The following is a 24,298-nucleotide window of genomic DNA, read 5'->3' on the forward strand; positions in this document are numbered from 1 at the left end:
ATGGCTTCTGCGCTGGAGACTTCTAGTAGGAAAAGTGATTCAGCGTCTGAGTGAAGTAACAAGCAGATAAGAAAATAAGTTGGAAATGGGCAATATTGGAGTGTGCTGCCCCCCCCCCCCCAAAAAAATAGGCTAATAAATATACAGCTTGCTTTCTCAATGTAGACGGGAGAAATGCATCAGCACCTGGTTGGACAGCAAGTGGTGTCTATCATGTTGCCCTGCCTCAAACCTAGGCAGGATATAATTGACAGCTCCAGTTTACAGAGACGTTTGCCCTCTCTATGCATCAATCAGAAGCATTGTCAAGTCAATAAAATTCTTTGAGTAGGCTGTAATGGAAAAGACAGCTCCCTTTAGGTCTTGTTTCAGCATCTTGTGTTTTTTCACTCCAAAAGCATTTAGATATTCCCTGTGTTGTTTCAGCAGTTGATTTTGATGTCTACCCAGTACATTCAGATATCCTCCCAATATTTGTTATGGATCCACCATGATAATTAATTCTGATCACAGTTTGTTGAAATGAGCAGGTTGTTTAGAACACATTATTTTGGAACTCATGTTTTACATKAATAAAAGGTTTCTGTGGCACAGCACACTACAGCAACGACATTTCTCAGAACGATCAATTCCACCATGCAAATGTAAATGGTTGTTGAAAATAAAAATGCATACATAGAATGCACATTGAACGGCCGAAATAGTGAACTTTTCTAATCCCCACATAGTGCATGTTTACATGAAATCACCTTGGAATGGCCATCATTCAAATCTTAAGTCTCTCTCCACACAGCTATTGTTGTCTCCTTGCATGTTCTGTAAAGAGGTATCTGAAGCTTAATGAAATAGGAGGTAGAGCCCTTCTGCCGTAACCACATGGTCTCTGGTCCAAGCCCGGCTCCAGTTTACACTCAATTGCTAACTTGGTAGCAGCGGTGGTATAACCATGCAGCTCTAAAAGGCGTTATACACGGGTTGCTTTTTATTTTAAAGTGTAATGACCTCTGCTTTACCAAGAGGTCTGGACCTCCTCCATGGCCAAAAGYTGTACTGCACCAGCCCTATAACTGCTGGGTTGATGGTTCAAGCCTAGTTGTCCCCCCTCATTTACTACACTATCAATCATTAACCCACTGGAGGGATAATGGTGCCACAGGTTCTACTTGCTGTTCACACATGATCTGGTCAACCATATGATAAAAGAGGGCAACCTCGTTATACAGTAGGTTTGTCAAATCGTTTACTAAACCTGACTGAAAATTTCGTTGATGTTCCTGGGTTGCACGTTGTCCTCAAAATGCCAGTTTGTCACTTCCCAAGGGGAGCGCGAATGATGTCGTCACAAGTCAACCCCAAATTGGCAACCAAGCTGACAAGATGTTCAGCAATGATTCAACCCCTACTGCATCTCACGGACACATTTACCTACGGCATGATGAATAAGGACAGCTTGACCGCAGTCTTACCTAGCTTTCCCCGAGACTCCTCCAGCTTCTGGATTTGGTTCTCCAAGAAGAACATGGCCACTGCGAATGCCAACAGCGCCAGAAGCTGAAACTTGGGCGGTATCATGATTCTTAGAAGCCCCATCAAACAATCCAGTAAGAACAGGTCATTCCAGGTTTAGAAAATACTACATAAAAAGGTAAATGAATTGTCAATTACAGAGCGAACGAGTGTCTGTTAAAACCCTGGTTGTGCAGTAGGAAACACACTCAGGTCCAAATTATGTTTCATACTGTAATATACTCTCATTAAAGAAAACTGAATGCAACCTCAATGCCGTCTTCTTGATGTTGAGATGTCCCCCACAAGGGTGTCAATAGAAGCGGGCTTGTGTTCCTCGGTCTCCGCGAGTCTTTCTCTGTAGAGCTGTCCCGTTCAGTTCACTTAACACGCCTACCTTCGCCGGAGGACTTATTACAACAAAACCCCTATTGGTGAAACCAACAATCCACTAAACGGAATAGGCTTTTCATTCGTCAACAGTCAAGTCTGTTAAAATGCRATTGGACACATTTTAAACAGTTCTTGAATTTGGCCACGGGGGGCACTGTCCACATCCGACTGGAATGTAACTGTGAGTGACCGATAAAAGAAGAGAAGTTAAAGGTGCCCTTCTGTTTGCCATCTGAAAAGAGGAATACAAATAACACATTTGTATTAGACAAATAACATAAACAACCAGATATTATTTTTGCGAATATATGATCTCATTTTGTTGAATATAAAGATAATTACTAAACAACGTGTATATTCCAATTTACAGAACATTAGGCACTTGCCAGTAGCTACTACTTCCTACTTTTTAAGGGGTCCTCAGTTTCCTTCCGTAACAAAGCAATCGCCAAAATGTCGGGGGAGGTGTATATTCTGTGGCTTCTTTCTCTCATACAAACGGTAGGTTTATTAACAAAAATAAGCTAAGCCACACGTATGCATTTGCTGCTTTGTTGCCTATTGCTCAGCTTGTATCGGCTGGCAGGTTTTCTTTTGCTACACTCGATTTATAACCACTTCTTTGTTGCGACATTCGCAACCGGTATTAAACCGAATGACGTGGCTTAAAACAATTGCACCGGTTAACAAAGTTTAACGTTAGTTAACCAGCTAGCCACCTTTGGTAAAACTGATATTTAATTACCTTGTAGTAAATCTTAAACTTTACCACTCATACTGTACTTCAAACAAACGGAACCTGCTCGCGTTCACTGAAGTGACAAGTGACAAAGTAAAGAGCCAATCACGGCGAGACACCGGCTGCGATTCTTCATAACGTTCAAGTCATGGGGAGAACATTTTACCTAGCCCGATTGTTCTAGTATTTGAACATGAGTGTATGACGATAAATGAAGTATTAAAAATGGTTACATGTCCACCACTCAATGATATATAAACACATCTTGTGTTTACAACTTATTTAATTGTTTCAACTTACAACTTTTTTCTAGTCAATGCACAGCTAACGTTACAGTTAAATCACGTTCTTGCTAATTTAAAAACCAACAAYGCAATAATCAATAACAATGTAATACGAGAAAACAAACGCGATAAATTAAAATGTGAAGAACACGAAGTAAACATACTATATACAGTTGAAGTCGGAAGTTTACGTACACTTAGGTTGGAGTTATTAAAACTCGTTTTTCAACCACTCCACACATTTCTTGTTAACCAACTATAGTTTTGGCATGTCGGTTAGGACATCTACTTTATGCATGACAAGTCATTTTCCAACAATTGTTTACAGACAGATTATTTCAATGTATCACAATTCCAGTGGGTCAGAAGTTTACATACACTAAGGTGACTGTGCCTTTGAACAGCTTGGAAAATTCCAGAAAATTATGTCATGGCTTTAGAAGCTTCTGATATGCTAAGTGACATCATTTGAGTCAATTGGAGGTGTACCAGTGGATGTATTTCAAGGCCTACCTTCAAACTCAGTGCCTCTTTTCTTGACATAATGGGAAAATCAAAAGAAATCAGCCAAGACCTCAGAAAAAAAATTGTAGACCTCCACAAGTCTGGTTCATCCTTGGGAGCAATTTCCAAATGCCTGAAGGTACCACGTTCATCTGTACAAACAATAGTACGCAAGTATAAGCACATGGGACAACGCAGCCGTCATACGCCCAGGAAGAGACGCGCTTCTGTCTCCGAGAGATTAACGTACTTTTGGTGCGAAAAGTGAAAAATCAATATCACAGAACAACAGCACAAAGGACCTTGTGAAAGATGCTGGAGGAACGCGGGTACAAAACAGTCATATATATCCACAGTACAAACAAGGTCCTATATTGCAATAACCTTGAAAGGCCTCTCAGCCAAGGGAAGAAGCCACTCTTCCAAAAAACCGCCATAAAAAAGCCAGACTTACGGTTTTGCAACTGCACGATTTGGGAACGAAGATTGTACTTTTTGAAGAAGATCCTCTCTGGTCTGATGAAACACAAAATAGAACTGTTTGGCCATAATGACCATGTGTATGTTTGGAGGGAAAAGGGTGATGCTTGCAAGCCGAAGAACACCATCCAACCGGGAAGTAACAGAGGGAGAAAGTGGCAGCAATAATGTTTGGGGGTGCTTTGCTAGCCAGAAGGGACTTGGTGCTCTCACAAAAGAGTAATGGCATTCATGAGGAGAGGAAAAATAATGTGATATAATTGAAGCACATCTCACAGACATGCAGTCAGGAAGTTAAAGCTTGTAGGCAAGATTGGTCTTCAAACTGAACAATGACCCCAAGCATACTTCAAAGTTTGGGCAAAGATGGCTTAAGACAACAACAAAGTCAAGGTGTTGGAGTGGCACACAACTAACTCCACAAGCCCTTGACCTCAATCCTTAGTAGGAAATGTCGTGCCGGCAGAACTTGAAAAAAAAGCGTGTGTGAGCAAGGAGGCCTACAAACCTGACTCAGCTACACCAGCTTTGTCGGGCGGAATAGGCCAAAATTCACCCAACTTATTGTGGGAGCTTGTGGGAGGCTACCTGAAACGTTTGACCCAAGTTAAACAATTTAAAGGCAATGCTACCAAATACTAATTGAGTGTATGTAAACTTCTGACCCACTGGGAATGTGAGGAAAGAAATAAAAGCTGAAATAAATCATTCTCTCTATTATTCTGACATTTCACATTCTTAAAATAAAGTGGTGATCCTAACTGACCTAAAACAGGGGATTTTTACTGGGATTAAATGTCAGGAATTGTGAATCATTTAGTTTAAATGTATTTAGATAAGGTGTATGTAAACTTCTAACTTCAACTGTACAGGCTCAGTTCCAGTACAATTTTTACAATGTGCAGGGATATGTATAGGGGTAAGGTGACTAGGCAACAGGATATAAGAGTAGAAGCAGCGTGTGTGTGTATATATATATATAAATAAAATGTGTGTGTGCATATTATGTGTGACTAAGCAGATTATGGAGTGAGTGTTTAGGGCTCTGTTAGTTTGCATAGACAGTGCAAGCAATAAAATAAAAGGTCAATAAAGATACAAGGTTACCACTACCCCACATTAACCTGTCTATTTCCGGCGCTGAAAAGGCAGCGCGGGAAATTCAAAAATATTTTTTAGAAATGTGTAACTTTCACACATGAACAAGTCCAATACAGCAAATGAAAGATAAACATCTTGTTAATCTACCCACCGTGTCCGATTTTTTTTTTAAATAAAAAAAATAAAAAATAAAAAAATAAAAAAAGGCTTTACAGCGAAAACACAACATATGATTATGTTAGATCACCGCCAAGTCCAAAAAACACACAGCCATTTTCACGGCCAAAGATAGGAGTCACAAAAAGCAGAAATAGAGATAAAATTAATCACTAACCTTTGATGATCTTCATCAGAATGCACTCCCAGGAATCCTAGTTCCACAATAAATTGTTGTTTTGTTCGATAATGTCCATTATTTATGTCCAAGTAGCTACTTTTGTTAGCACGTTTAGTACGCATATCCAAAACGCTCGTGCAGGTCCAGGCGAACTTCGGATGAAAACTTCTAAAAGTTATATTACAGGTCTAATAAACTTGTCAAACTAAGTATAGAATCAATCTTTAGGATGTTGTTATCATAAATATTCAATAACGTTCCAACCGGAGAATTCCTTTGTGTCTATAGAAGTAATGGAACGCATGTCGATATCATGTGGAATGCGCGTGACCAGGACCTGGCACCACTGACTCAAACAGCTCCCATCCGGCTCAACATCACAGTAGAAGCTTCATTCAACGTTCTACAGACTGTTGACATCTAGTGGAAGGCATAGGAAGTGCAAACAGATCCATATCCCACTGGGATTTCAATAGGCGATGAGTTGAATATCGACCAGCATCAGAATTCTCACTTCCTGTTTGGATTTTTTCTCAGGTTTTTGCCTGCCATATGAGTTCTGTTATACTCACAGACATCATTCAAACAGTTTTAGAAACTTCAGAGTGTTTTCTATCCAATAGTAATAATAATATGCATATATTAGCATCCGGGACAGAGTAGGAGGCAGTTCACTCTGGGCACGCTATTCATCCAAAGTGAAAATGCTGCCCCCTATTAATGCGAAGCTCGAGTCGTGCGTTCTCCGAAACATAACCCGCCAAACCTCGCTTCTTAACACCCGCCCGCTTAACCCGGAAGGCAGCCGCACCAATGTGTCGGAGGAAACACCGTTCAACTGACGACTAAGGTCAGCCTTCAGGCGCCCGGCCCGCCACAAGGAGTCGCTAGAGCACGATGAGTCAAGTTAAGCCCCCCCGGCCAAACCCTTCCCTTACCCGTACGACGCTTGGCCAATTGTGCGCCACCCTATGGGACTCCCAATCACGACCGGTTGTGATACAGCCCGGGATCGAACCCGGGTCTATAGTAACGCCTCTAGTACTGCGATGCAGAGCCTTAGACTGCTGCACCACTCGGTGGCCCCTGAAAACTTTAAGTGACAACCAATCTAATGTCTCTGCATTCTTTCCTGCTCAGTTTTCGGCCTATGGAGCCGACCTGTCCTCAGAGGCATGCAGGGAGCTGGGCTTCTCCAGCAACCTCCTGTGCAGCTCCTGTGACCTGCTGGGAGAGTTCAGCCTGGGCCAGATCCAGCCTGTCTGTAGACAGTGCTGCCAGCAGGAGGCCCAGATGGAGTCCAGGAAGGTAAGACGTTTGACCGCATTTAGAGTATCTATAACGGGTGTATCAATTAGAGGTYGACCGATTATGATTTTAACGCCGATACCGATTTATTGGATGACCAATTAAAAAAATAATATATATATATTTGTAATAATGACAATTACAACAATACTGAATGAACACTTTTATTTGAACTTAATATAATACATAAAAATCAATTTAGTCTCAAATAAATAATGAAACATGTTCAATTTGGTTTAATTAATGCAGAAACACAGTGTTGGAGAAGAAAGTAAAAGTGCAATATGTGCCATGTAAAAAAGCTAACGTTTAAGTTCCTTGCTCAGAACATGAGAACATATGAAAGCTGGTGGTTCCTTTTAACATGAGTCTTCAATATTCCCAGGTAAGAAGTTTTAGGTTGTAGTTATTATAGGAGTTATAGGACTATTTCTCTCTCTCTACCATTTGTATTTCATATACCTTTGACTATTGGTTGTTCTTATAGGCACTATAGTTTTGCCAGCCTGATCTCGGGAGTTGATAGGCTTGAAGTCATAAACAGCGCTGTGCTTCAAGCATTGCGAAGAGCTGCTGGCAAACGGAGGAAAGTGTGGTTTGAATGAATGCTTACGAGCCAGACTGCTCTATCAAATATCAATTCTTAGTCTTAATTATAATATAAACACAGAGAAATACGAGCCGTAGGTCATTAATATGGTCAAATCCGGCAACTATCATTTCGAAAACAAAACGTTTATTCTTTCAGTAAAATACGGAACCGTTCCCTATTTTATCAAACGGGTGGCATCCATAAGTCAAAAAATTGCTGTTACATTGCACAACCTTCAATGTTATGTCATAATTATGTAAAATTCTGGGAAATTAATTACGGTCTTTGTTAGGAAGAAATGGTCTTCACACAGTTCGCAACGAGCCAGGCGGCCCAAACTACTGCGTATACCCTGACTCTGCTTGCACAGAACGCAAGAGAAGTGAACAATTTCCCTTGTTAATATTGCCTGCTAACATGAATTTCTTTTAACTAAATATGCAGGTTTTTAAAAAATATACTTGTGTATTAATTTTAAGAAAGGCATTGATGTTTGGCGCATTAACAGTGTTTTTTTCCCACGAATGCGCTTGTTAAATCATCACCCATTTAGCGAAGTAGGCTGTGATTCAATGATAAATTAACAGGCACCGCATTGACTATTTGCAACGCAGGACAAGCTAGTTAACTACACATGGTTGATGATATTACTAGTTTAAGTAGTGGTTATGTTAAGATTGATCGTTTTTTTTATAAGATAAGTTTAATGCTAGCAAGCAACTTACCTTGGCTCCTTGCTGCACTCGCGTAACAGGTGGTCAGCCTGCAACGCAGTTTCCTCGTGGAGTGCAATGTAATCGGCCATAATCGGCATCCAGAAATGCCGATTACCGATTTGTTATGAAAACTTGAAATCGGCCCTAGTTTAATCGGTCGACCTCTACTATCAATTTTCCTCGTTGTCTCAGTCCATCCATCTGCACTGATTAGAAAGACTTGCCTGGTGAAAATAATGTGCAGGAAGCTCATCAATAGGCTGACTTTCACCCGGTCAGTTCTTCACAGAGCAGTGCAGATGAGAGGCGAGGAGAGGATGTAGTGAGCTGTATGAGCAAGGATCGACTCCATCACACATACAAGTCATGGGATCAGCTATGTCAGAATATGATTCCATGGTACCATGTGCATTGATCCTCTGTGGCCAAACAAACATGAACTATTCTCATGTTCAGGCTTTGCAAGAAGATACTGACCCTACCGTTACGCGGAACGCAATCATGGGTCCAGCGTGAGATATGGGTYGGGAAACGTACCTCGATGCAGCTAGCAGTAGCCACCACTGGCATTTTGGAATGGCAGTGTCAGTCAATCAGTACCTTTTGTTGTTCAAYGTAATGTGCGATTCTATAATGGCTGCTGTGGCTACTGCAAGCTAGCATGTGGACGAAAAAGGCAGTTCTCAGGAAAAAGTAGCAGTWTTCCAATCTTCTCGATGRAGCAATGTGGACCAAGGTCAAATTTAGAACACAGTGGCATATCCCATCCCTGCATCGAGGTACGTTTTCCGATCCAAATCTCACTCCGGCTCCACAGTGTCTTAATGTAACCATGATTACGTTCCAGCCAAGTGCATCTCATTGTAAACAAGCGTAACGGTAAGGTAGGTATCTTCTGGTAAGTTCGGGCTCTACACCAGAGCAAACATTTGAGTCTCATAGATATGGATTTTTGTCCATATTGCAGCCCTTCTCATGGCTGTGTTAGGTGGGTGTTATTCGTTATTAAGATATTACTGTGTTGTTATTAGTGTGTTAGATGTTATTAGTATTATTAGATATTAGTCTGTTAGATGTTATTAGGTGTAGATGTTATTAAGTGTATTTAGCAGTCTAAGGCACTCTGTGCTAGAGGTGTCACTACAGACCCTGGTTTGATCCCGGGCTGTATCACCAGCGGCCGTGATCGGGAGTCCCATAGGGCGGCGCACAATTGGCCCAGCGTTGTCCGTGTTATGGAAGGGTTTGGCTGGGGCAGGCTGCCATTGTAAAATAAGAATTTGTTCTTCACTGAATTGCGTAGTCAAATACAGGTCAAATAAAATAACCACCCCATTGTACCCATGCCACACTATCCTTAACATTGGAGCCCTGACGATACCAGTATCGCGATACTCATTAGTATCGTGGCAAGGAAACAAAACACCAAGCGGCTTTAACTTCTTTAGGAAAACAGCCCTAATKTTGGAAACAAACATTATGTTGTCATCCAGAGTCACATTTATTTATTTTCCAAGCTACTGTATAGCACACAATATTTTACATACAGCAGGTTTTTAAAGTCTGCTTTGTGTAAAAAAATATATAGATTTTTTTTAATCCATCAAAACATATTGCGATACTTGTATCGTCCCAGCCCTACTTAACATGTGTTCAACTACTCAAATAGATTCAAAGTTGGCTCAAGTGGTGGAGTACAGAACACTGTCATTTCTGCTTGATTAAACTAAGCAGCCCCCCATGCCACCCGAGTGCTGTGGTATCCTAGCAACACTACCTAGGAGAGTAAGCCTACAGAGAGGTGTGAGCAGCAGCTCATTTCACATCTTGATTATTACCTCCGTCCTGTAATAGATCGTAATATGCCACTTAGCATACGCTTTTACCAAAGTGACTTACACTATAAATGTAAGCACTCACTGTATGTGGTCATTTCCATGTAGAAGGACCCATGACCACCAACATGAGAAGTTCATAGGATYGTGACAAATGACACCTACTGTACTCTACTGTGCTGTGCTTTGATATCCAAACTTGTGAAAGACACTTCTATGATTGGTTCAGATTTGGTCCGGTCTGGACCAACCAAATTAGGTCTCGTTTGGGGGCAGAGCTCATTAAATTAATAACCAGTGTGTAGAATAATACCCAAATATGCAAGGCAGGATATTGCATATCTATGCAATATCCATTAGTGGATGGAAATTACACAAACATAGAAATTACATTTATCAATATGACTTCAATATTATGTGAATAAATGCAACAGGCCCTGTACGTCTCTGGAGGAGTCTAGTGAAGGCAGCGAGCCTTGCATCACCTCTCAGTATGACTATAATCAACATGTCTAACTTGCACCGTTATGCAATTATTGAGAGACTACATACAAATGGCTAATCCTGGCAACCAATGTTCTAGAATTAATTTGAGCCAATCAGATCAGCGATATCAAGGTGATACMCAAGAATGTGTATAGTGTTAACAACTACGAATAGGTCTACTCAAGTATAAGTCTATAGTCAAAGAATTACTTTGTAAAACGAGGAATGCATTTCATGAATTAAACTAATAGATTAGTCAAAGAATTAACACTCAAACCATTCCAGTGATGCATGATATACATGATATACATTAGACTAACAAGAGTAAATGACGATCACCAATAGGCTAAGACTTAACGTGGTTTTACACTTTGCTCGTTAAAACAGTAGACAGGAAAACACTCAGATTCTAATCAACTCAATTTTAAACTCCTGTGTCTCTCCTTCTTTGAACTAGACGCCATCCAATGAACAAAATACGTTTTCCTGTAACAAAAAATCCATAACACTTAGTTAGGCATGGGCGGTAAACTGTATACTGGAGTATTTGGAAATAGCCACAGGTTTTTCAATACATATTTGTAGGGTGTAGGCAGGTAGCCTTGCGTTTAAGAGAGTTGGGCCAGTAACCARAAGGTCGCTGGTTTGAATCCCTTAGCCAACTAGGTGAAAAATACGTTGTGCCGTTGAGCAAGGCACTTAACCCTAATTGCTCCTGTAAGTCGCTCTGGATAAGAGCGTCTGCTAAATTACTAAAATATTGTTTTTTTTATGTGGCAATTTTTTGGGGTAAATAACTGCAGTCAACTTGTGCAATGCGTTAAGAGAGAGAACTGCTTGCGTTCTTCATTTCACCCGTCACATTATGAAGCTCATGTACATACATTAGTGCAACACATTCAACATAAAATAGCTCAATTTTCATCAGATGACAAAAGTGCAACACTATTTGGCTAGCAGCAAAAACAATGCATGGCCATCATATTTCTAATGTTTTGGCCCATCATAGAAAGAATGTAGCCAGATATATTTCCTAATGTTTACCTTAAAGTTAATCTTGCATTTTACCTGAGAAAAATAGCTACATATCAGTCAGAGCGCTGTTTGCTGAATGAATGCCCGTTCCTGAGTTCTCATTCGAGTTTAGAAGTGCAACTGAAGCATAAAATGTTTCTGATGCCGAGCAGAAATTACAATAAGAAGCATTTTAGATCCGTTTRCAAAACGCAGCAAGATATTTATGCATTTTTATATATATTTTTCCTGCGTGAAAAACTCTGAATTATGTCTTACCAGACGAATTATGTGTTAACAGACCCCTGGTTTAACTTGCCATCTAAGTAAGTGGCTCAATTAATAAGGTGATGGGGCATCATATTGTGTTAGCTTTCTGCCTGTTTGAGAAGTCAAAGGCCTTTGGAGAGATAGGTTTACAGCTGCCACTGCGATCTTGATTTCCTTGTTTCTTTCTCCTCTCCGGTCTTGGCCTGTCTGCTCCTCCCCCCTCTTCTCCAAGCAGAGCAGGCACACCAGTTGCCCTAGCGACTCCAGATTCCACACAGACACAGCATGTAGACATGCTGCTGGAGAACCAGTACTGTTCTTCCTTCAGACAAGCATGAGTCAAATTTGGTCATTTGCACAATGTCTCTCGTTCACATTCGCTTGTAAATGTCCAAACGGACCAAAAGTGACGTTCCGTAGCTCCTACCTATATATGTAGGCTATAACTTAATAATTAACTTAATTGCCTTTCTTTGCAATTTGTTTATTTTCGTTTGCTGCTCATTAGCATATTTAGCTAGAAGCCTYGTGGAAATTTGCTATTACTTGTGCTAATTTTGTTAGCATTCTGGTGATAGACGCTGAATGGGCTTTTTTGTGTTTTTTTGGCACTCTGCCGGTAATAGCGGAAGAACAGTATGATGATATAAAAACCTGGATACCGCTCAACCCTACTTACATTACAATAGAACGTATCAAAATGCATAGCTCTTTATGAACTCTTGAAACAATCGAAACATGGCAATTTAATTCACACAGTAACATTCATTTAGTCGATTTCACGTTTTCATCTGTCTTCACACCTCCAACGGTGTCCGTGCTCCCAGGGTTCTGTGGGAACGCCCCTCCCCGGAGAAWGCCACAGTTAAGGTGTGTTTGACCTTGATAGCCCGCAGATGGGCAGCCATCCAAACAATGTCATAAATCGTGATTGAGTCGTCACGCTGGACCTCAGCGCCGGCAAGTCGCCAGTCGTGGATATCATATCCATGCATTTCTGTGTAGTACAGATCAGACACACATGATGAAATTCTGTTACCGGGTRTAAATCCACTTCACTTTCTGTAGTTCAATAACCAAAATAGATTTGGTCGATGTGTCATGTTATATCAAAATTCTGTTACCAAACTGCACACTTCTTCCAGTAAATGTGTTTTTGTAAAATGTTCAGTGTACATTGTTATGTAGTCCTTGTGCATAGAGTTCTATGGTTTATTAAACTTTGAAATCCAATTGTTTTTGTTTGGCATATATGTTAAGTCATATATCTGAGTCTCGGCGCAATTCCGTTACCGTGGAATTGCCTTTGGGATTTCTCAAGAGTGCCCCACTCTTACCAACTGTGCCACAAAGGACCACATGTACTGTAAGGCGGCGGCTACTGCCCCTCTTCTTAACCCTCAGGAGACCTGTGAGAGGGCGCTCGCACTAATGCCTTCACTTCAATAAGCGCAGTCATTTGTCTGACTGTAGAATGTTCTATTCACGCTTGACATTCTGCTGCATAATGAAACATTTGTAAAAATGACTTTTTATAGTTTAATGTGAGTCTCGATGAGCATGGAGGACATTTTGTCAACCATATCTCTCTGTGTGTGTCCAGAAATGCTCCTTCAGCTGCACCTCTGGCCCTGCTGCCTCTCTACAGGCTAATATTACTGTCGCTCAGTAAAGCAAGCCAGCGATGGCCTTTAGGGTTTTGGCCCATTCKAATGAGTTTTTACTCCAAGCGTTTTAGAAAAGCACTGAAACTGGGAATGACATCTTGGTTAGTTCAGAGGATGAAAATAATAAAAAATTGCCAAATTCTTGTGTGCAAAACTAAAGTTTGCTGTAAGTGTGAGGGATTGATAACACTTTTTTTAAAGGCCATCATGGTAGGAATCATCAACACCCCTTTGTCGATGTTCCCCCATAATCAACAAAACTGTTACTTCCTCCCATGCAGTATGTGAAAAAAGGTAATTACATTTGCTGTGCTGGCTTAGGGTAAAGGAAGCTCGCTTTTGTAATTGTATTTGTGTTCCCAGTAACAGCGTGCCTGGGAAATACTGCTGTGACACTCCAATTTCCTGTAAGTTATCGCGTATAGGTGTGGAGCTTTGATTACCTGTGAGCCACAAAGCTGCCTTCCATCAGAGCATATGCAGAGGTTCACAGTTTAATGACCCTGAGGAACAGCCTGTCTACCACATTCATGAACCAGACTGTCCAGAATCACATCATCGCCAATTCACCGCCAGGAGCTTCTCTGTGTGTGGGCATCGGTGTGTAAAAATGTATAGTCAGGAAGGAAGTTGAATTTTTCTAAGACTGCGTATTTTTGTTGGCCAAAGGATTGTCAAGATAAACCTCTGCATTGGTGTAGAGCAGTGGTGTACAACTCTCGATGGCCATAGTCCTGCTGGTTTTCCTTTTTACCTGGCAATTCATTCATCAATTAAGGTCATTGACTGGCCAGCGTTTGCTGGCTACCACGCCATAATCAAGTCTGGTAAAAATGTAAGGAGAACCAGCATACCTTGGCCCTTGAGACCTGTATTTGTTTTGCTAGTTTTAGTAATGAGCGGATGTTAGGAGCTGTGTGTTAGTCAGACAGGTGACCTGATGAAGACAGCTTCCCTTTCGAAACATTGGTAAATTTTAATATTTTTGCATCTGAGCTCCTAGAGTGTGCGGCTCTCCTTTTATTTTTAAGGAGCTGTGTGTTAGTCAGACAGGTGACCTCCAGTAGAACAACGTGGTCATCCTACGCCGCACCATGACCGTCTGCTTGTACACACTACAGGACTTAATGCAGTACTTTCCCCTCCACAGCTCTACCCTGGGGCCATCCTGGAAGTGTGTGGATGAAAGTTGGGGAGGTTCCCTCAAGTCCAAGGTGAGTTGTGTGGTAATGTTTTGTGATCACCCATCTTGCAAAGCTAATTGGTGTCCGTTTGTTCTGAGGGGGCTGTTATTGTTGCCGGCTTGTTGGGGTTGAACAGGGATCATCAACGAGATTCAGCCACGGGCCAATTTTTTTTCTTTTGAGGATGGATGGGGGGGCTGGAACATAATTACAATAATTTGTAGCGTGCAAATATACCACAAGTAGCCCAAACAGATAACATTTGACTAAAACAATCATTTCAAATCTTGCTAACATGTGTATATGATCACGTATCTCTATTATTATGCGTGGGAATACTTGAACAGATTTTCCCAATTGAAATCACATGGAGCTGATTTTCCTGGTATAAAAAAACAAAACAATTATATCCAACAATAAATTCTAAAAATATATATAATTTTGCTCAGAAAACTTGGGGGTGGCAAATAAATCCAGTTGGGAAACCCTGGGGTAGGGCCTTGGAGCTCTGTGGCACTGTTTGTGTTTAGGACAGCTGTACGGTTGCTTTCACAACTGTGGTCCCGTTAACTTGATTACCGAAGAATGTTTTCCAACTGTTTCTGTTTACAACCTTTGTGCAAAAATAAAAAACTGTCCATCAATTGACGGATTCATTAGACCTGTGATAATGAGTTAACCTTGTTTTCTGTCCACAGCTTTTGTCAGGTCTGACAAACCGAAGATGTTCAAGGGTCTTCAAATTAAGGTACAAATKAATTGTAGATAATCTTGCCTGTTGCGTACAATGAATTAGTTAAGTGTCAAATGCTGTAAAGAAGTTGTTTCTCTCAGCTTTTATACAACTTTGGAATTAAAATAACCATATTGTCTTGGAACATAATCTTCTGTCTGTATGGAAAATCATGAAGCCCACGCACCACCATAAAGTTTCAATATCACACAGTATATAGAGTTTTTATAATCTTATAGGCATTTCAATGGCTATGTTGAATTGAAAGGGTTTACTGGCTTGCCCGTAGTCCTGATAGTCCTCTTGTCTGTGTTTTTGGTTTCAGTATGTGAGAGGTGCAGACCCTATACTAAAGCTGCTGGACGATAACGGGAACATCGCTGAAGAACTCAGCATCCTCAAGTGGAACACRGATAGCGTGGAGGAATTCCTGAGCGAGAAGTTGGAAGTCTATAATACTGATTCATAGTGCATCATAACATTTTTCCCTGCTACAAATCTGTACGCCATTTGGATTTGATTGTCTAATTGTATGTTGAAGTACTGCACTCTTAGAATATWTWTTTTTTTTTTCTTCTGAAAATCAATCTGTAGATTTTCCTAATTACATTTTGTGCCAGGATGTAAAACGGCTGTTTTGTAGATTTGTGAAGATATCAAAATACTTAAACTTACATGCAAAATACCTGCTGTTAACTTTAAAATTATCGGAATGAATTATCCAAAGAGAGTGTAAAGAAGATTTTCAGTGCTTGTTACTTTTTATTTTTGAATGTTTTTTTTCCTCCTTCCGTCTGTCAGTTGGCCCTGTGTAGTTTTTTTTAAATATTGCAAATGGTGTCAGCAGGAGGATCTTAGGGTGGGGGATCTAAGTGTCTCACCTCATGAGAATGTTCTGGGGAGGCACACATTAATGAAGGCCTCACAGTAAACCACATTTTGGGATGTGAGACCTGATGTCCTTGTGTGTCTCTCTGGGCGTCTTGCTGTGGAGAGGGACTGGATTCCCCAGTGTGTGAATGAGTATGGGGAGGAGGAAAAACGCTGCAATTAATAAAATGTCTTTCATGGTATTTATTTCTAATGGTATCTGTCTTCTCTTTGTGCGTACACTTCATTTAATCAATTGTGCTGTGGTGCATACTTCTGAGTGCCACTTTCACTAAAAGAAAAAAGGGACAGGTATACAACTGAGTGTATAAAACCTTAGGAACACCTTCCTAATATTGAAGTTGCACCCTTTTTTGCCCTCAGAACAGCCTAATTTTGTTGGGGCGTTGACTCTACAAGKTGTCGAAAGCGTTCCACGGGGATGCTGGCCCATGTTAACTCCAATGCTTCCCTCAGTTGTGTCAAGTTGGCCGGATGTCATTTGGGTGGTGGACCATTCTTGATACACACGGGAAACACTTGAGTGTGAAAAACCTAGCAGCGTTGCAGTTATTGACACGCTCAAAGAATTGAGAATCCTTCTTTAACCCGTCTCCCCTTCATCTACACTGATTGAAGTGGATTTAACAAGTGACATCAATAAGGGATTCACCTGGTCAGTCTTATGTCATGGCAGGAGCAGGTGTTAAATGTTTTGTGCACTCAGTGTAGGTCCAACATGGAGGGGAGCTTTGATTTGCCAAAGGGTGTAGCGTTCTTGCCACCTAGTGGAATAAAATGTCAGTTTCCAGGTATGTACAAGAGAGTTTTCAAATATAGGCTCTGTGTATTGTGTACTCCTGACTCAATGTTATGGTAGGACATTTGARTTGTGTAAAATATGCTTTTGAGAAATGGAGAACATTTTGAAAATGTATTTGGTGCATTTCATTGTACAAATGAAAGCTTTACATTAATGGTTTATTGACAAAAGAGCAATAACACATTACCCAAGACCACATGAAACTAAAACAGTTACTGGCAGTATAAAATGGAGCCCACTATCAACCACAACAGAATACACATTTTTAAATAACATGCAGTAAAATKTATTGAAACTCTTCAAACTAATCTAGGAAGCGTATATGAAAATTGAGCACTATATTCCAAAGCAACATTTAAATACATGCTTCTTAATGCAGAATCAAATGTATTGATGCAGAATATAACACAAATTATACATATTTTTGGTTGTCTCTCTTCCCATCCTCTGCATGGTGGTCATCATAGACGGGCCTGTTCTGGGCTTGGGGGGCTTTGTAAGCAACTCCTGTGTAGCTGGGGGGAAAAATGCAAGAAAAAAAAAATGCATATTTAAATTAATTTACATAGGTAAAAAAAATAATGTTTTGCCTTCATCACAATGTTCATTTTTGGGCCTACCTGAATATAGCTAGAAAATTATGTAAAATTGATAACCTACGTTGACTTGTCCGGTTGTAGTCCCCTGAAGGCAACACACTTCAGAATCCCGCCCAATAAGAGCAAAGCTGCGCCTATCCAGGCAACAAAGAGGGCGGGGCCAAACGTGTACCTGTCACAGAGAAAAAGCACAGTCAGTAACTGACTCACCTGTCTATAGCGATACCATGACCAAATATGGAAATACAGATACATGAAGTTCACTCTTACCTCGGCATCATATTTCCTCCTCCCATCTCCATGCCCTGTCCCATCCCTCCTCCATAATTGGGGTTGTAGGTGGTCATCATGAAACTAGCCACAATTTGGTTAGCATAGATTGAAGCTCCAGCAATAGCACAAATGCCTGACAGAGAGGAAGGAAATTCGTTGCTCACTGGCAATAAGAGTGTTTAACAAAAGCAAGCCACTGAAACTGGAATTGTACATATATTTGAAAAATTCATTGATTGAGGACTTGGGTGGTTACACATTATCACCAAAGACATACGTTCAGAGAGAGACATGTAGAAATAAGTGATTGAATTGCTRTTCTCCAAGCAACATGCAAGTAGGCCGTCATTGTAAATAAGAATTTGTTCTTAACTGACTTGCCTAGTTAAATAAAGGCTACATTTTAAAATGTGTAAATATAAACCTTTTCGTCCCTATACCTGCAATGATGAACATGACCCCCGCTGTAAGGGTCATCTTGGCTTTGGAGGAATCTTCCATGCTGCCCATTTTAAGGCACTTGAGGGAGAACAGGGCTATCATGGCCCCTATTACACCCAGAACAATGCCCACAATCATCAGTGCTCTCACTGCCTGAAAGGTACCTGGAATACAACACAAATCATTATGTATATTCCTGACGTACAAGCCACACATTGTTTTAGTACCCATGAGTTTACAAGTMAAATTTCCAGGGATAGAGGTTCCAATGTGAATAACAAGCTTCAATGTATTCTGTTGGTATTTGAATTTTGAATCTGATTCTTTGTCTAATTTTTTTGCCTGTGATAATGGTGTTGACCTAACATGAGCCTGGCTATGGAACCATAATGCACTGGGGCTAAAGTCAATACTGATAGGAGCAGGCCAGGGAAACGGGCGGGAGTTCATTTGGGGAGAGGAGAGGACTGAAACTTAAAAGCAGAAAGMCTCCAAAATGCCCTGTCAAATAAGTAAAAAACCTTTTAGCTTCCCTTTTTTCTTCTTCAAATGTCGCTAATGATTGAACCTATTCTGCAAGTAAATAAGTATGTATTTTTCTTAAACCATGATCCATTGTTGTTATACAGGCCAACTGTTCCATGTTCCATTCCTTGAGAATTAAAATGAGAGGAATCTACTTGATTATTTTGACAATATCAAGGTCAGAAATGTTCAAGTGATGCCCTGTTTCAAGTCCAACCCAGGTGTCAGTGAGTTTGGACACAAAAGACCACTAGGCTACTACAGAGTGGAAATAGAACTACAACTCTTGCTCTAGTTTAGTGGTGCATTTAAGAACCTTGACGCAATTTGGTGATACAGGKAATTACTTTCGGTGAAAACACATTGTTGATCAACCTTTTGAGGAACTAATGGCCACACCAATTCTTCTCCAACTCCCCATACAAGTCAATCTGTAATTTGAACCCTGAACCAATATCTCCGAAACCTTCAATGTAAAGCACTTGGAAGAGTTTCATAAATTCCACATTATTTACCTGAGAAGCCCAGGAGGCCGTAGAGGGGCCGGCACTCAGTGAAGCCTGAGGTGCCCACCTCACAGTTCTGCCACAGGCCCTTATAGGTGTACACCGAGGTCACCACGTCTCCCTGACGGTCCTTGACGCTCCAGTTGTTCATCCCCGTGGCGGCGATGATGGCAGCCGCGCCGAGCAGGCCCAGGACGAATCCACCCGTCTGGAGTGCAGTGGCCATACTTTCCTGAGTGTGAAGTGTGAGTGAAATGTGTGTGTGTAGGAAAGGGATGTAGAAGGGTGAGAGATGGGGAAGGCGAAAGGGCGGTGGTGGAACTAATGTGGAGGAGGGTGGGGTTGCTGAGGTTTCGCCCCGCCGTGTGATGTGGCGTGGGCGGTTGACCATGTGCACGTTCACGCTCACGTGCACACTCCTGCTTGATTTCTCATCAGAGATGTGGGCACAGTGGAGATAGGTGCACCAGGTACCTTTCATCTGAGCCAACCGTTGTTGGGCATGAGTAAATAAAGAGGCCTGAATCACTTTAGCTAAGACAACCCCATAATAGCACGGCATGGCGAGCATGTGTAATGTCTATATACCCTGACAGGGACACACTCACTAATACATACCAACGTGCACAAAGAAAGCTAGTGAGACAGAGATAGATTAAGAGAACACGGACAGACAGGCAGACAGGCAGGCAGACAGACAGACAGACAGAGTCAGGTAGGTGGATAGATAGACAGAACAGCATATTAAGAGGCACGCACTTCACAGACACAGGTGATGGAGATGATTTATAGACGTGAATTTAGGTGAGACTCGAATGATTCAGAGTGAGCAACAACCTGTAATGACATCCGGTAAGTCCCAGAGTGTATAGGCACCCAGATGTTAGTGTTGATTATTTGTTGATGTAACCACATCAATACTTTTAATGTGATGCTTAGTAAGACTCATTCCTTTTCACACTCAGAACAAGCAGAAACTCATTTTAATCACATGATCATTTTGTCAACAATCCAACTGGGCAGGAGAGACTTTCCATTCTTCTCTTATCGCAAGCCTTTCTCAAGCACTGAGAGCACACACACATACACACACACACACACACATACACACACATACACACACACACAGACGTATACACACTCAAAGTTGTACAGGGTATGTTTTTATACAGTGAAACCAAACAGTCTGGATTTCATCAACCAATACTGGTAGACCATTATGGACCAATAACATTATTGATAAAAATATCATGGTAACACAATCTTGAGAGTTTTTGCTAATCGTTGTTGGTGGGCAGGGAATTAAAATTTGATAAGTGGTTCAACAAATAACTTCCTTTGCTTCAGAATTTGAATGTAAATGCGGTCCAATGGAAATCATCAACAAACTAAAAGCTAGAAGAGAAGTTGACCTCAAACGCTGTTCTAAGATCAGTTAACTCAACCCCAATCCTCCTCAACCATTAAGGAGGCAAAATGTGAAACTGAATATAAATCAACTTCAACTAGATGAATCTGAATGCAGATGAACATGTCAACCATCACCTTAACAAAACACAGTAGCAGTGGTCATCATGGTATTCATTGATTATATTGTAATAAACGGCTCAATTTAATGAGTAATCATAGAGGCATCAATTGACTGCTTTATTCTTTTGTATTAGAGTTTCAAATAAAGCATCCATTTTACATCACTAAGAGTGTTTCTGTTAGAAATCATCACTGATTCACAGGTCTATCCTGCCCTCATCTGGCCACTGGTTGAACATGTGAGATGACGTTTGCAAAATTATACTTTGATGCAGTCTTATTTATGTGGTAATTTCATAAGACAATAATGTACCTCATTGGGGTCTATCTGACTTGGTATGTTTACTATGTATCTTCTGATAAACTGACTTCTTGGTAGCTGGCTAGGAACAGCTGCCAAGCAATATGGTCTGATCTGTTAAAAACAACCATTTTAATTGACAATAGACAAATCCAGATTTTTGAAGGCATATTGACAATTGAGATTTAAAGTTTGGTAACAGACTTTTTTTAAATGCCAAAATAACCTAAATCATATTCCCCAAAAATATTGTCATATCATCATAAAGTTAACGAAGTAAACACAACATAAATACAGAACGAAAAATCCATATAAATAAGGAAAACCAATCAAGAATGTAAATTAATTTAGACCTATCTACAGTAAATAAATATATATATTCAGTTTTACCATGATCAGAATCGGTCCTCGTTGCGCGTGCGTGGTAGATATAGCCCATTGCTCACCTTGATGTGAGACAACAGCAAAACTATTTTGACAGTTATGATGTGAACATTCATGTATTTTATTCACATGCGTTTTTTCTTTATGTGGTCACACACTTGAATGTGGTGAACAGGAGTACGGGTCTATGCCTGCCATACCTGGAAAAAGGATGTATGCAACCTGRGGCTGTAAACCCGTCGCCGACCAAGTGCCACAGTTACAGGGCAAGGCGTACCCCGGGTTCGTGGAGGACGGGTGAGTATGAGTGTGCTGGCTGGGGCATCCCAAACTTCCAAACGCGCCAGTCTGGTATCCAAAAGAGGGCGCATAGGACAAGCCGTTGGCACCCAGGGCGTGGGGAATTTCTGAGATCCTCTGGACAGCACCGGTGCTGAATTGACCTGGGTCAAGGAGCGAATATGGTGACGACGTCGGCGGCAAAAGGGCTCTAGCTTTCTCAGCGGATGCCAAAATGGACTCGGTGGAAAATCCTTTCAAATGTTCTGCGTCCCCGAGGAAGGGAAAGGGGAAAAGGAACCGGTCCTTCTTTAGCAAGCTCTTGGGTTTGCGCCGAGGTCTGTACTTGTAGTTGGGGTGATCTTTCATGTGTTGCGCGCGCAATCTCTTGGCTTCATCAATGTATGGTCGCTTCTCTGATTCGGAAAGCAACTTCCATTCCGCGCCAAGTCTTTTGCTGATTTCAGAGTTGTGCATTTTGGGATTCTCCAGTGACATCTTTCGTCTCTGACCGCGAGACCACACCATGAAAGCGTTCATGGGCCTCTTTATGTGATCCAAAGGTTTTGCCATCTCAATAGCGCACGGTGAAATGCGCATCAACATCAACCAAAGTTATAAAGATCTATAGATTTAGTTGTTGGTATTCAGCTCACCAACTGCTCATGCTCCTTTAGTGTGGAGATGTGGCACAGGAGAGAAAACGTAGCCTATCCAAATTGGGTAGGCTAATTAACAGAGTTTAAAGATAAAAGTTAATACAAATGCCTCTGTTAAAAAAACACGACTAAACCCGGTGGCAACTGGTGCTCCAATGCGAGTTGAATCACTTGTGTGTTTCTCAAGACAAGAAAGCTGCCTGCAATGCAAACTCAAGAACGTGAAGAGGCGCGTGAATGGGAGCCAAACGTAGCCAAGTTCAAATGTATGGATATAGCTGTGTAGGTCTGCGCGCAACCTGACAACATCATAGAAGTGTCATACTCAGGCAAGCCAATCGGAGGGTAGAAAGCATTGTAATCCCTTTCCTAAAATTTTTACCTATGCAACCGGCAATTTGGGAGGAGGAAAGCACTCTCTTTTTTTGTAGCCTTTTTTGCGTTCCTTTTGTTTAGAGTTTTAGGGCGCCGTTCGTTTTTCACCACCAGCAGATAATGTATTCTGAATTTGGAAATGTATCTGGAGTTAATCTCTCGTGGCCATTTTACTGGAGTGGACAAGTATTCTACTTGTCCATGGTCCTGAAATGCCAACTAGAAGCGAGAGGTGTTATGACATCTCCAACTAAAATGTGTAGCAATTACCATGGACTTCTTCACTCAAACAGAGACACTCTGAAAAGAAACAGGAAACACTTTTAAAGAAAGTGTAACCTTGTTTATATATAACAAATAACAGTAGGGCCACATTAGTAAAACATTTAATAAAATAAAAGATGTGTCGTCAAAAATATATATTTTATTGTCACACACACCGGATAGATGCAGTGAAATATATTGTTTTACAGTAGTACGTCACCACTCGAGTAAATTAGGGTTAAGTGCCTTGCTCAAGGGCATATCAACAGATTWTTCACCTTGTCAGCTCAGGTATTCAAATCAGTGACCTTTCTGGCTCAGCATGCTTAACTGCTAGGATACTTGCTTCCCTTAGGTGACTGATAGGCCATGCCAAGTCTTTTCAGGTAGCCTATCAAACCTAATCATTACTTAAGCCCACACTTTCCACAGTTCTCAAACTGCCCTTAAAAGTTGACAGGTTCATAGAAATGCTCAACTGCACCCTCAATGACTTAATATGCGTCAGTGTGTCTCACCTGACCCAGCCATCTTTCCCACCCCAGTGTAATCAATAATAATCACAGAAATAATTCAATAGTCCTGGATGATTCCATTGATTGTGAGGTGCTGGTAATTACTATCCCTTATCTGATCAAATATATATTTAAGCTATTTTCCTTGATATTGAAATGACATTGATAAGACAGGGCCAAATGTCTGAATGTCCTTGCCAGAATACTTATATGACAACAAACTGTACAAAGTGTTTTCTTAAATTTGTTCTCTCTTTAGATTGTGTTCCCCATTCAATCTGTAAAGAAACAAAAAGCAATATTTTTACAAACAAGTGTCATGAGATCATATAGTTTTGTCTTGAAGTTTCCTCCAAAAGCAGTGAAGGGACCTCATCTGAAGGGGGAGAAGATTTGTACATAACACATTATCATTTTGATTAGGATGAAACATACTGAAAATATTGTACCATGAAGGACACCTTTTTGGGGGGGATAAGGAAAATACAACCCTCTTGGGGATGCCTCAAAAGAAGTGGAAGCCCCTGGGCCATCCTGCAAACCCTGAAATGTGCAAAGGGGCTTGAACCAAACAGATTATCACCATGACAGGCAGATTATTATGAACCAGTGGTTCAGAGTTGATAGACTTGGCACCAGTGGATCAAAGTTGATAGACTTGGTACCAGTGGATCAGAGTTGATAGACTTGGTACCAGTGAGTCAGAGTTGATAGGCTTGGTACCAGTGAGTCAGAGTTGGGAGTGGCAGGTATAAGCACAGATGACCAGAGTGGAGGCCTTCTTTATTTCAACCCAGCGCCAACT

The 24,298-nt window shown here is 41.0% G+C and overlaps 3 protein-coding genes and 1 pseudogene across 4 annotated transcripts in view; 1 reads left to right on the top strand and 3 right to left on the bottom strand.

The window, feature by feature from the left end:
- The window catches only part of LOC111979155 (heparan sulfate 2-O-sulfotransferase 1), a 24,969-nt gene extending 23,050 nt beyond the window's left edge, over positions 1 to 1,919 (bottom strand). The window contains exons 1-2 of one of the 2 annotated variants that reach the window (XM_024009491.2): positions 1,776 to 1,919; positions 1,467 to 1,633 (exon numbers count right to left, since the gene is read on the bottom strand). In XM_024009491.2, the coding sequence (XP_023865259.1) occupies positions 1,467 to 1,590 (124 nt within the window). In that variant the 5' untranslated portion in view covers positions 1,591 to 1,633; positions 1,776 to 1,919. Of the gene's footprint in view, positions 1 to 1,466 lie in introns of both variants that reach the window. The other variant, XM_070448981.1, reaches the window with a different exon arrangement.
- Positions 1,920 to 2,292: 373 nt separating this feature from the next.
- Positions 2,293 to 16,222, top strand: LOC111979156 (selenoprotein F-like; annotated as a pseudogene).
- A 721-nt stretch (positions 16,223 to 16,943) lies between these two features.
- Positions 16,944 to 19,757, bottom strand: cldn18 (claudin 18). Its single transcript, XM_024009215.3, has 5 exons — positions 19,196 to 19,757; positions 18,155 to 18,319; positions 17,712 to 17,847; positions 17,503 to 17,613; positions 16,944 to 17,357 (listed from the first exon to the last, which is right to left on the bottom strand). The coding sequence occupies exons 1-5, from the start codon at positions 19,755 to 19,757 to the stop codon at positions 17,255 to 17,257; spliced, it is 1,077 nt and encodes a 358-aa protein (XP_023864983.2). The 3' UTR covers positions 16,944 to 17,254.
- Positions 19,758 to 19,857: 100 nt separating this feature from the next.
- On the bottom strand, positions 19,858 to 22,577 carry LOC111978964 (transcription factor Sox-14-like). The gene has a single exon (XM_024009216.2). It carries the CDS (start codon positions 22,284 to 22,286, stop codon positions 21,552 to 21,554), a length of 735 nt encoding a protein of 244 aa, XP_023864984.1. The 5' UTR covers positions 22,287 to 22,577; the 3' UTR covers positions 19,858 to 21,551.
- Between the last annotated feature and the right edge of the window lie 1,721 nt (positions 22,578 to 24,298).

The sequence above is a fragment of the Salvelinus sp. IW2-2015 genome, linkage group LG19 (assembly GCF_002910315.2).
Source record: "Salvelinus sp. IW2-2015 linkage group LG19, ASM291031v2, whole genome shotgun sequence".
NCBI classification, from domain to species: domain Eukaryota; kingdom Metazoa; phylum Chordata; class Actinopteri; order Salmoniformes; family Salmonidae; genus Salvelinus; species Salvelinus sp. IW2-2015.

Bases quoted from the DNA above. Each gene is read 5' to 3' on its own strand.
- cldn18 (XM_024009215.3), bottom strand. From the start codon at position 19,757: ATGCTCGCCATGCCGTGCTATTATGGGGTTGTCTTAGCTAAAGTGATT. The intron at 17,848-18,154 runs GTATAGGGACGA...CCTCTCTGTCAG, and splicing joins GGTCATGTTCATCATTGCAG to GCATTTGTGCTATTGCTGGA. The intron at 17,614-17,711 runs GTAAGAGTGAAC...TCTCTGTGACAG, and splicing joins GGAGGAAATATGATGCCGAG to GTACACGTTTGGCCCCGCCC.